We start from the raw sequence: 12,760 nt of genomic DNA on the forward strand, positions 1-12,760 counted from the left end.
ATCAACAGACTGGAAGCAGACTTTGAAACCACGTGCTACAGACACATCCTGAGGATCCCATAGACTACCCACAGAACAAATAAGTCAGTCTTTAATGAAAAGGGACAGAAAGACACCTTCTATCAACAGTAAGAAAAAGGAAACTACAGTACTTTGGCTATATCATCAGGGCTCAAGTGGAAAATGGCAAGAGGACAAGAGGGAGACAACGGAGATGATGGAGCGATGACAATCCAAGAATAGACCAAAAGAACTCTTGCACAGCCTTGGCAAGGCAAAGGAATCTGTGGAGGAAACTAGTTGAGACTTTCATGATCCCCAAACCTTAAAAAAGAGAATCAAAATAGGCAAGGCAAGAAATAAAAAAAACACATTATATACTGTATACACCTTATTCTACGAGTTTCCACAGTCAGTCGTTGTCATTTGGGTTGTATTATTTTGCATGGGGCTGCTGATCTTGACAGTATATAAGTTCTATCCGGACTTCAAAGTAGTTTAGAAGCCTCCAAGCGAATCAGTGTATTATTGACTTGTTGTTGCACATGAACCTTGAACATTTTGCAAAAATCAACCCATTTTATATCATATTTTAGTGGCGGTTGAGTCCAGCGCAGTGACCAGGTGCAGGCCTGTAATAGTGGTCCATATGGAGAGCACTGGGGCCCTGACAGACTGAGGCTCACTGCAGCCTGTATAAAGTCTGTCAGACCCAAAAGACTACATGCTCTATAAAACAACTCATAAACGTTATTGGATCACATAGTACCGTAATATGTTTATAGGAAGTATATAACTTACAGAAAATATATAACTTACAATCATGGAGGAATTTGAATTTTTTGTTGCATTATCAGTAATAATAAGAGTAATTACATTCTAGATAATAATATTTTAGAATTTTTGTTCTTATGAGTGCTCCTGACTGTTTGTAGGATTTGTTCATCCAGAAGAACATTTTCAGATAAGAAAAAGTTTTGTGAATGCCAAAAATGTTTGTAAGAAAGCCTTAAGTACAAATGTATTCGTAAGAACATTTCATGAATGAGGGCCATTGTCTTCGCTGCTGTGTGTAACTACACTGTTTTCAAATTTAAAACCCATGAGCATGTAGCTAGCACAAAAGTCTGTTTTAGTAATTATTAGATTTATCAAATAGACACCATGCAACACTTTTCTGGCATGCTGTAATATTACAATTTAATTAGTTATCCAACTGTGAAAGCATTTCTTGAAAACATCTAATATACATACAATATGTGCCACTAGATGACAGCATTATACAAGAATACATTTTAACATTCTGCATTCAAAACGTTTTTTTTTTTCCTTTCTGACAGTGTGCTTCAAAAATATTGTTATGTTATATTTAAAATATTTGTATTTATTTCTACAAAGTTACACCAAAATAGAAGAAGAAAAAAAAGAAAAAAAGAAAAAAGAAAAATAGTCATAGTCATGTTGTACAAGTACAATTATACTTTAATTCACACATTGCTTTTTTTAAACATAACTTTGAGTTTCCAGAAAGCAAAAACAATAAACTGTTAAATAGGCTAATTGTTAATAATGATGCAAACATGATTCTTTACCCTTTAAATGTTAATAGTTATTGCAGCCAGTGGTTAGTCTTGCCCAGAGCAATAAGCAGGTTCTGGTGGAAGGCTGGGACCCTCTCTCTCTGGGGGGGGCAGTGTACAACACAGCTGGGCCTGAGCATGCCCCTGCGAAGGAACAGGGTCCGGGACAGTTTGTAGTCATGAACGTCCTCGAGTAACACCAAAACCACAGAATCCCGGCTGTCTTCTATCACTTGGTGCAGGGCGTGGTGGGCTGTGAACCTGCAGAGTCAAACAAAACAAAAGTAATACCTTCCGAACTGTAAATTTAAGCGAATTCATGTAGTTATCATAAATCAGCTGTTTGAGTACTTCATACCATTAAGTAGTCTTTTTTTATGTATTTGGTTTACTTGTCACCCATATCACACATGAAGTGTCTATACTATTGCAACAGTGTAACTCTAATATTTCAAACTCAATTTTGATCACAAGAAAAAGACTAGATAGTTGAAAATGAATCCAACACAAATGATGATGACGCAATTTGATGTAATAAAATGCCATTTTAACAGATATACAGTTATACCTGTTTCTTTAATAGTAGTTGTAGTGTTAATAGTATCTCAACATTTTCAGGAAAAGTTTCTCCTTTGTTCTAGTATTGATTAGTATCTGGGTTTACATGTTTGTGATAAAAAAAATAAAATAAATGTGTACAATATATATAAAACCAAATAGGCAAACGTGTTCTAATGTATGGATATGTAACTACTGTGATCACCCTTGATGTCAATTATGCGATAAATTAAAATTCCATTTACCGTCTACACCAGCGATCGTTGAGAAGATTGTCTGTCACCACAAACACGATCTTTCTTGACCGTTTTATGTTATCCACAATTGACTGGAGCTGTGGCATCCCTGCTATTGAATCTCTATCCTCCACACAGAACCTGCACGCTTTCTTCTCTAATGGAAGCATCCTTCTCTCCACCCAACCTGCATCCTGTTCTGCATGGATAACATACGCATCAAACTCAAAGGATCGCCCCTCTTCAGCTTTAGCATCGCTCAATCCCAACGTGCGACTGATTAGAATATTCCAATAGAACCGAATCCTCCATCCTTGGAATCGCACCACAAGAGCGATAAACATCAGCAGGATGACAATGGTGCTGCTTAAGATGTAGAGACTCTGGAATGGGGTCATGTCCTTGCAAGACAAAATATCAAACTTCATGATGGTCTTGTTGAAGTAGGATAGTGGCGTATTGCAAATGTACTCTTGTTGAAGATCTGGTACATTGGCACTGGTGGTATTGAGCCAGTTCACAAACCACATGATGCTGTCACATGTACAGTCAAATGGATTCTTGTCCATGACTAGTAACGTCAAGTTGGTCAATGGAGTCCAGAATACCTGAGGCCTCACCGAAGTTATCAGGTTCTTTTGCAGTTTTAATTCTTGCAATGAACGCAGATCATCAAAAACACCATCTTTCAGGCTATTTAGGAGATTACTAGCAAGACTTAATCGAGTAAGGTTGAACAGTCCTTTCAGGCCGTTTTCAGGAATCTCATCAAAACCATTGCTGTCCATTTGAAGTGTTACAAGATTCGGTGTGTATTTAAGAAACATTACCGGTCCACCAACATTTGCGCTCTTCCACAAGCGGGCGAAGTTGTTATGTTGGAGGTAAAGTTCTTTCAAGTTGACCAGCCCTTCTAACAATGTTTCCCGAATGTTTGCCATGTTATTGTTGCTTAGATCAAGAATAGTTAGTTTGGACAGAGGCTTGAATGGAGAAGGTTCCATGTTTAAGGTTGTGCCAATAAGACTTTGAGCTAGCATTAGTATCTTAAGGTTTGGAACATGCAGGAAGGAAGTTGAAGTCAAAGTAATTTGATTATTTTTAAACAAGTATAGTTCTTCAAGTTGTCGAAGTCCTACAAATTCTTCACCAGTGAAAGTTTGCTGAATGAAATTGTGTTCTAGATATAACTGTGAGAGATTGGTAAAAAATGTGAACGCTCCAGGATGAATTTTTCTGAGAGCAGTTCCTCTAAGGTTTAACTTCCTAAGAGGAGATGCCTTAAGTGAGGCAAATGTCAGATTAGTTATGATTTTATCTGAGGAAGTTTTTGTCCAACTTAAATCTAGATCTTTTAAACTTGTGAGACCACTGAAGGTATCCTCTGTGATTTTACCAATGGTAGATCCTTGCAATATTAGAGTCTGTACAGCACCCAAATGCTGGAAGGCAAAGTTCTCTATAACTTGCTGAGAGGAAACTTTGGAGTCAAAAGCTCGGGTCAAATTCAGCATCTTCAAACTCTGAAGTCCTTCAAATGTGCCATTTTTTAGTTGCTTAATCTTGTTGTCAGTCATAATTAGAGATTGAAGTTTGTGTAGCCCCAAAAAGGAACCAACTTCTATTTTATTCACTTGATTGTCAGATAAATCTATACTGCTTATACTGGTATTTATCAGCCCTGTGAATGTTGTATTGGTAAGGGAGAGTAGGTTCATCTTTCTGAGAGAAAGAGCTTCAATGTCAGACCCTGAAAGCTCGATGCAGATTTTTGAAAGAACTGGAGTTCCAATTTTGCTGCCATCTAATACAAGTGTACGGAGACTTGCAATGTTTTTGAAGCTTCCAGGTTCCACCTGAAACAAAACAAGTAAGACCAATCTATAGTAGGACAAAATCTGGTGCACATTTTGAAACAAAGAATATGAGAATATATAATATCTAGTTTCTACTTCCATCTTAAATCAAATTTCAGTTCCCTTTTCAGACAAAACAGACCTACTGTTGTCAGTGGTACAGAGGAGAAGTTGAGCACTAGTAATGATGATTGCCTGAGGAAGTTAAAGTCACCAGTCTTCAGAATCTTGATGTCATTGTTGTTTAGGCCCAGATATATCAGACTTAGAACCTCTGGCTTTATACTGAGCTCAGCAGACTTCAAGTTGTTTTTGGAAACATCCAGAAATTTTAAGGTCTGTAAAAAAAAAAAAAAAAAAGAAAGAAAAAGAAGCCCACCCAAAAAAGTTAGAAAATGTTTATCTAACAAAGTTAAAAATAAAAATAAAAAGTTTTTAAGTTTTTTTTTGTTTTTTTTTAACTTACCTAGATAACTGTTTGCAGTGTAATTACTACTAAGGTGTTGTTTGAAAAGATCTGTGTCTTTTGTGTAAATATGAGTATTTCAAAAACAGGAACTATATAAAGCCAAAATTTAACCTTTAAACTTGTAACAGAAAATAAAATACAAGACAATAATAAAAAATAATAATAAAGGTATAAAAATAAATAATAGAGATATATCAGATAGTGGTTATGTTCACATACACCATCTGATTATGATGTGATTTTTGGACATTAAAGATGAATTAAATAACACGTAAATAACACGTAACACATAACAAAATCTGATGTGAGTGACCAGAGGGACCATGATTAGAATTTGTGGCCATACCAGCTTATCAAAGCCTGATCCTGTCAGACCTCATAAGCTCAGTAAGGCCGGACCTGGTTAGTACTTGGATGGGAGACCGCTGGGAAAATCAGGTGCCACAGGGGGGCACCAGTTGCGTTGTGTCCTTAGGCAATGCACTGTCTAGTGTGGTGAGTGATGGTGGTGGTCAGATGGCACAGGCTGGATGGTGCAGATTGGCAGCCTTGCTTCCATCAGTCTGCCCCAGGGCAGCTGTGGCTACAATCGTAGCTTAGCACCACCGAGTGTGGACTCTGTAAAGAGCGTCCAGAAAAGCCCGATATAAAATTGATGCATTATTATTATTAGAAAGAGTTCGTATGATTTTGCTGTTTACATGTCATTTAAACAGTCTTATAACAAAACAAAAAAAAATGTAACTGCCACCACTGATACACTGTATGTATTATAACCAGTGGCTTAGTTGTCTGTTGTTGTACCTGTAGTCCTGCAAAAGGCTCTTGCTTTAATGTCAGCCTGTTGCTTGCCATGTTGAGCCACACCAGGTTTATACAGCGACTGAGATCTTGCGTCTTTGGTTCGAATATTTCGTTCTTCTCTAGGTTGAGAGTTTGAAGAAGAGGCACCATTTGACACATCTTCTCATCCAGTTTGCTGATGCTGTTGTAACCAGCATCTAAGCGCGTTAGCTCAGGGTAAGGAGTGAGCCACTGATGGTCGATCCGCACTAGCCGGTTGTGTGACATGTCCAGGCTGGAGATGTTTTGGGGCAAATTCTGAGGAATCTCACTGAGGCTCATGTGGCTGCAGTCTGCGTGACGTTCTTGCACCACACACGACTGCTTTTTGGGTGAGATGCATTCTGTCAGGCCAATGGTGAGGTAAAATGTGATTAACCATTGAAGATGTGGAAAATGTGAGGCAGTCATTGCCCTGAGAACCTGAAAAAAAAAAAAAGATAAAAAGAAAAGCCATTAAAAAAATCAATCATCAATACATAGATAACCCTATGTCCTGTCAACACCATATCAGCTTTGCACTGTTTCCTTATGACCTCTTGTATATAGCTATTTTATATTTTAGATATTTTATTACTTATTTTCTATTTTTACTTTTACTTGTCATATACATGTATATAATTTATGGCTTATTTGACACCTGTCTCTTGCTTTTTTTTTTTGATACTTATTATTTTTTATTATTATCATTTATATTTTTTGCTCTTTATTTTAATACATTGTGTCGTGTGAGCTACTGTGTCCAAGTAATTTCCCATGTGGAGCAATAAAGTTTGTCTAAGTCTAAGTCTAAATTAAAGAGACATTATTAGGCCTGTCATAATAATAAATTTTGAAGCACAATATATTGCTGAAAAAAATATAAACGATAAACAATAATACTGAAAACTGACACAATAAGCCTAAAGTAGAATTACTGGTTAAAAAAAACACCAATTGCAATAAATAAATAAATAGCAGAAGGAAAGAGTTTTGTAGTTAGTTAGTATCTACAATGACTCATGAAAGTTTTTTATTCAACTCTCTACAGACACTAGTACTAAGAAAAAGTATCCACGATAAATATTTCTCTGTCATGTATTGAATCATAACTCAATATAATAATTATCATAATAGGCTTAGAGATTATATTCAAATTGAAGGATTTTTTTTGTATTGCAATTTACGTTAAGAAACACACATCTTTATTTTACATGAATACTGTATGCCGCATATGCTTTTCTCAATGACAAAAGAACAGTATTCTTTTATGTTCAAGTTAGCACTGAACCTGTGCAAAGGAGATGCAGCTGCTCCTAATGTCCTTTTGGTAAGTAAATTTACTGCAGTTTCACAATTCATTTTTGCTCTTAGGAACTGAAAATAATCTTGACAAAATAAGTAAGTAGAATGTAATCAACATTTCATTGACCTCATCATTACAATCCAAACCAGCACACCACACCTACACTCGAAAATTAAACATGTAACTTAGTCATACCTTTTGCCTGTTCATGTTGCTTGTTTCGGCTTAGTGCACAAAATTAAGCTTCAAACTGGACACTGTGGCTCCAGAAGCACACGGAAATGAAAAACAAGTCCTGTTTCACATCCCTCTTTTGGTTAAGTTAACCTTTTGTTTTTTGTAAATATCACGCAATCTTTTAAGGAATCCAGATATTCAGTTATACCTGTTCAGCAACAATCTAATGGCTGAATCAATGTGGTGTAAATGTAGTGTTTTTTTGTTTTTTTTTTTGGTTGGTTGGTTTTTTTTTTACATATTTAAAACAATAACCCCAAACCCAAATTTTTTTTTATTTTTTTATGTATTTAGTTATAGATTACTGAATACTGTATTCAGAATACTTTCATGAGTTGCATTATATTGTAGTGCAAAAACATACAACATAGGATTAAAAACAACTTTATGTTTGTAGTTTGTTATGCATTTATTTATCACTGATTAAAGAAGGAAAAATCATACACTCACACCACATATTAGTTGTTTTGACTTGCTAAAACCGAGTAGTTTCAAGCTTGAATTGCATGATCAAATACCACAATGCATTCCTTTGATTTTAGGAAAATAACTATTTTCTGACTACCACCAAATGAAAGCATCAGTCAAATAATAGTAATAATAATTCTGGATACCTATTTTGATAGGCCTACATGTATTTAGTTGCTTCTCAACACTGCTCCATTTCAATGTGAACTCTCACCTGAAAAACAAAAAATGCAATATATTATTAAAGTATGTAAATTAGTAGAGGTAGAAATAGAATTGCCTTAGCCCAACTAAAGAGCATTTATTGTCACTGCACCTTTAACAACTGTACTCTTTGTTTGCTTCAAGGTTGGCAGGATAAAACTTGTCTCCGTGCGTCAACAAACCCCAATTGCAAACAACAGCTCCGGATCTTGTCTTTCTTCAGCTCTTCTTTTTAATTCAGAATAAATTTCCACACAAAGTTTTCTTTCTCAAGTATCAGAAACTTGGAATCCTCACCTGAGAAAGTTAGTTCCTCATATCAAGTCAAAGGCGAAAAAGTGAAAACAGGAAATACAGATGCTAGCTTTAGCAATGGGGTATTATTTGATACATCTTTGCATAACATAACATTGCGTGGCACAATGCGTCATCATGCGAGATCCACAGAAATGAAACTAGTGCAGGAATAGAAGGGCTGCAGTTTTGCGGTTTGACCAAAAGAGGGCAGCAGAGCACTGGAGGAAGACATAACAAACGGGATCCAGCCATGACGAGGACTGATGTAGGTACTAATTTTTATGGAGCCTTTACAACTGAAAAAAACTCAAAATAAATTATTATTATTATTATTATTATTATTATTATTATTATTATTATTATTATTATTACTAGTAGTAGTAGTAGTATTGTTATTGCACTGTGACATGCAAATAATAATAATAATAATAATAATAAAATAAAATGACATAAAATTAAATTAAAATAAATTTAAAAAATTGCCTGTGAGGGGGCTTACATTTCCCCATACCTGACTCTTTATTTGACGTGGAGGAGGACGTCTTTCTGCTTGTTTCCATGGAAATGTTATTCCTTTGGCTATAGTCTTACACAGTATGGCATAAAATGTATCTTTATCACCATGGACCAGAAAGTTAAATACTGTCACTTTAATGGAAAGTTGACTTAAAATAGAATTAAAATAAAACTTGTGCAGTGTTAAATGCCAGAGAATAAAAGTGAGCCTTAAACATTCCACGTGGGAGCTGTTCAGTGGGGAGGCAGTTTCCAAATAATTTTTCACTTCAAAAAAAAATTTTTTCGGGCTACATTTAGGCCTGTCACGATAACAAATTTTGAAGTTAGATATTGCAGAAAGAAATATAAATGATAATATTGAAACCAAACCCTGAAGCAGTATTACTCCCCCCAAAAAACTATTCAATATGTGCGTTATTGTTACAAAGTATGAACTGCAATAAATAAATAACCTAATGCAACTCTTAAGTAGTTAGTTTGTGTCTATAATGAGGCATTGAAGTTCATAATTCAAATTTCCACAGCTCATATCTCTCTAAGTCTATATAGTATTTATCGTGACAAGCTTACATTGCCACGTTCATACAATTTATCACAGTTTTTACACAGTGATGGTGTGGAAATGTATTAAAGAGTAGTAATTAATACCCCAGACCAGTATACATAGAGCTGCATTAACAGAAGTGCAAGAAAGATGGACATCCTCAGCACTCTCGCACTGGCTCATCAGCAGAAACTTAAAAGCACATATGAACTGCTGAGTTTGAGGTCAGTCCACATTTTAAAAGCATAAGTACAGCATACACTGATGCTGCCTTATATAGAAGCAAAATTTCACTTACAGGGCTAACACTTGAGTTATGAGAGGAGCAAAAGTAAAGGGATTAGTGTCAAAGGTCACACCATCCACATATTTTTTTAAATCTTGGGGTTTAAGATCAAAACATGCAAGAAAGACACAGGATTTAAAATCTAAACGTTTTTTTAAAAGTATTAAATAGTAGTCCAGGTAAACATAATGTGAAGCAATCTCTCCATCTGGTTCAGTTCCTAAATAAATAATTGGTTAATAGTTAGTGGTTAAATAAAGAGAGTGTATTTTACTTCTATAAAGTATTAATTACCAACTCATAACATCAGATCATGTTCTTTTATTGAATGCAGCGTGTTATCTTTTATTGAAACGGCCTTATTCACCAAAAACAACATATTAATCAGTTTTGGCAAGGTGGTGTGTACAGTTTTGAATTATCCTTTTGTAAATTGTAAATGAGAGCATGGATGATATAGGCTTGTGAGCTGAGCATTGGACAGAATATTACAGCTAACTGCAAGGAGGATTTGAATAGAGCCCATGAGAGATCACAAAATTACTGACACATGCATGAATGACATCTTGAGGGACCACATGACCTCTTCAGGCATGGTAGATGGTAAAAACCTAAAATATATTTTTTTGTATAATACCCCATCTTCAAAATCCTCAATGTTTTTATTTGTTTATGTCATTTAGCAAAAAGTCATTATGTCATGTACAAACAGTTGTCCCCTTAAATAGCATTGTAGATAGTCATGAAGAATGTAGAATGGGAAAATATAACATAACTTTGTCAAATACTATCTATTACTAGACATGTTGTGATGTTGTGAATGTTCTGAACATCAGCATAATAATATAGAAATTGGTCCTTTTAATGCACTACTGACTGTACCAAACCTGAACATGCTCTATTTGATTGTCTTTCTTTTAATCCTCATTTAGATTACATAAACAAGACAAGTGGGTCGGTTCAAAGCTCTCTGATTAAGCAAGTTTATTTAATGGAAGAAAATCAATTTACTACTAATAATACTGTAGTTACTTTTATACTGCAAAACTATTTATTGATTATTCTGTTTGGTAGATACATACATTTCCAAGCTAAAAATAATGTTTGGCTCAATAAATTGGTCATCGCTTGGCTGAAGTGTCTAGGTGAGCTTTCTCCAGACCAGGTTCCCCCAAGATTTATTGTCATTGTCAGTGAACAGAGTGACAATAGATAAAATGAAAATAAGGACATGCATTAAAATAAGGTAAATTAAAATAGGCTTTGATATACAAATACAAAAGAAACAAAATGGGTAGAAAAAGTATCAGTGTAAGGAGATTAAATATAGTTAATAATTATCATTCACATAGCCTCCTACAAGATCTAGTGACATTGTCACCCACTGCCCCTTACAGATTTCTTTGAAGCTAGGTGATGGATGGGTCAAATGCCAAGGACAAATTTCCCTCGATGGTCTAATACCTTTTATTTGTTCTGACCTTGAAGCTGCACACTCTGGACACTTTAGTACTCCCAGTTTTCGTTTGAACATAGTGAATTCTTTTATGCCCAAAAGAGGAGATGTGGGAAAGCGGAAACAATCAAATGAAAATAACTAGCCCAGGATACTCCCTTCAGAAACCCACCCTGTACAAAAGTCAAGGAAAATATTGTCCTAAGCCAACAGAGGCCACTAAACAATTTTAGTATTTTCATAATGTTGATTTTTGTATTTAATCAGCATTTACATTTGAACTTCTGAGGTTTGTTATTTGTAGTGTTAAACTGTGTCAGTGGTTGATGATAAATACTTAGTGGTAGAACATGTAAACATTTTAATTTACTTTTAAGTTACATACTTTATAAATATTTATATATTTGATGAAACATCATAACCATAGATGCTCCATTGAAATATGAATATTGAATAAGGAGTCTTTTTTGATGAGGTTATCTTCCACATCAGTCCTGGAATCAAAGGACAAGGCCGAGGACAGAGTGCTGTGATGTGCTGTGTGTATATAAAAGCAGCAGCCATGTTCACTGTGTCCTCTGCACAACCCACCACTGCAGTATATCACCCCCCTCACCTCTTCCTCCTCAGCCCCGCCTTCTGACTACTGCTGACCAATCATGTTTAGAGGTCAGTCTGCCTGCCTCACACTGGTGTCAACCACTTGCACATCGCTACATCAGTGACACATAGGACAGAAGAGAGAAAAGAGGAGGAGAGGGGCGTGGGCGGCACTGACACACACTGACATCAGCTACATCATTTGATTATGTGACAAAAACATGAATGCATATAATATCACTGTTCTCACCATGTGGTTCTGGTTCCCCTGAATCACTCAGACTTTACGGTGTAGTCAAAAGCCTTTAGACCTGGTATAATCTGAAGCCTTGATAATCTTCCAGCCTACACTGGGATCCTGAATCCAGGTCTGAACTGCTAATCATTCATTGTCTGCAGTCATGTGCTGCGTAGTAATGCCTTCATATTTGGCTTGTTATCAGAAAACGCACATTGTCAGCTGCTCTCAGTATGATCACCATGTCCTGTGTATTTGTATGTGACTGTGCTGTGCTGACTCAGACATAGTGGTTCATCAGGCTGACAGCTCATCGATACCACTGTGGAATCAGCTGTAGGGATCCACCACTCTGCACTGCTGTTTGTGCTCAAGAGAGGTGTGAGGAAGCATTGTTAAGGACCGCACCCATGGCACTTTTTTATGACTATCCATTGATTTCTTCATGGTGGACAGAAAACATGATGACTAAAGCTAAAAGATAAGACACATGTAAATGTTTTTTGATCTAAATCTATTTATTTTTGATAGCGTAAACCCATACAAAAAGAATAAATATACAATATATGACATAACAAACGAATCGTGACAGGAAATCCTGTGGGTAAAGTGTGATGCTATGAAGAACATAACTCCACAATATCTGATTGACCAAGGGTCAAACTGCTTATGGAGAACAGACATTTAACCCACTTTGTAGGTTGAGGTACTGCACTGAGCAAATACAGTGATTCTTCTACTTGTAGAAATCAATAGTAAATAGAGTCTCGGTTTTCATTAAAACATAGTTTAAATGGAAAGCCTTCCTGGATGTGAAAACTGTCATAAATTAGTCTAATATTTATAATTCTTTAATTGAATTATTTTTATTAAATTTACACTGCCGTCTTTGATGGAGATGTTGTCAAAGTCTCAACCATTACATTCCTTGGATATGTGTGAGGAGCTCAGGTCATGGAGCAGTTTGCGCTGGCAGACGAGTAAAAAGATTATACACTTCCAGACAGAGGGAACACTGCCATGTTAATCTGAGTCCACTGTGGTCAGACACTGCACAGTCCACCTGTCACTGATCCTTACGTAA

At 35.9% G+C, this 12,760-nt stretch overlaps 1 protein-coding gene across 4 annotated transcripts; it reads right to left on the reverse strand.

Moving 5' to 3' along the window:
• Positions 1–1,459: 1,459 nt before the first annotated feature.
• tlr3 (toll-like receptor 3) lies at positions 1,460–8,139 on the reverse strand. Of its 4 annotated transcripts, XM_055158350.1 has the most exons (6): positions 7,849–8,139; positions 7,679–7,746; positions 5,504–5,965; positions 4,377–4,568; positions 2,384–4,230; positions 1,460–1,841 (listed from the first exon to the last, which is right to left on the reverse strand). In XM_055158350.1, exons 3-6 carry the CDS (start codon positions 5,951–5,953, stop codon positions 1,610–1,612), a joined length of 2,721 nt encoding a protein of 906 aa, XP_055014325.1. In that variant the 5' UTR covers positions 5,954–5,965; positions 7,679–7,746; positions 7,849–8,139; the 3' UTR covers positions 1,460–1,609. The 4 variants fall into 4 exon arrangements, with proteins under 4 accessions (XP_055014325.1, XP_055014326.1, XP_055014327.1 ...); XM_055158351.1 differs by lacking the exon at positions 7,679–7,746; XM_055158352.1 differs by lacking the exon at positions 7,679–7,746 and having other exon boundaries at positions 8,034–8,107.
• Positions 8,140–12,760: the final 4,621 nt, after the last annotated feature.

Source organism: Boleophthalmus pectinirostris, unplaced genomic scaffold (genome assembly GCF_026225935.1).
Source record: "Boleophthalmus pectinirostris isolate CB_2022bp ecotype Guang Dong unplaced genomic scaffold, ASM2622593v1 HiC_scaffold_22, whole genome shotgun sequence".
Classification (NCBI taxonomy): domain Eukaryota; kingdom Metazoa; phylum Chordata; class Actinopteri; order Gobiiformes; family Gobiidae; genus Boleophthalmus; species Boleophthalmus pectinirostris.

Bases quoted from the DNA above. Each gene is read 5' to 3' on its own strand.
- tlr3 (XM_020931412.2), bottom strand. The intron at 4,569-5,503 runs GTACAACAACAG...TTTTTTTTACAG, and splicing joins AGCCTTTTGCAGGACTACAG to ACCTTAAAATTTCTGGATGT. The intron at 4,231-4,376 runs GTAGGTCTGTTT...GTTTTGTTTCAG, and splicing joins CCTCTGTACCACTGACAACA to GTGGAACCTGGAAGCTTCAA.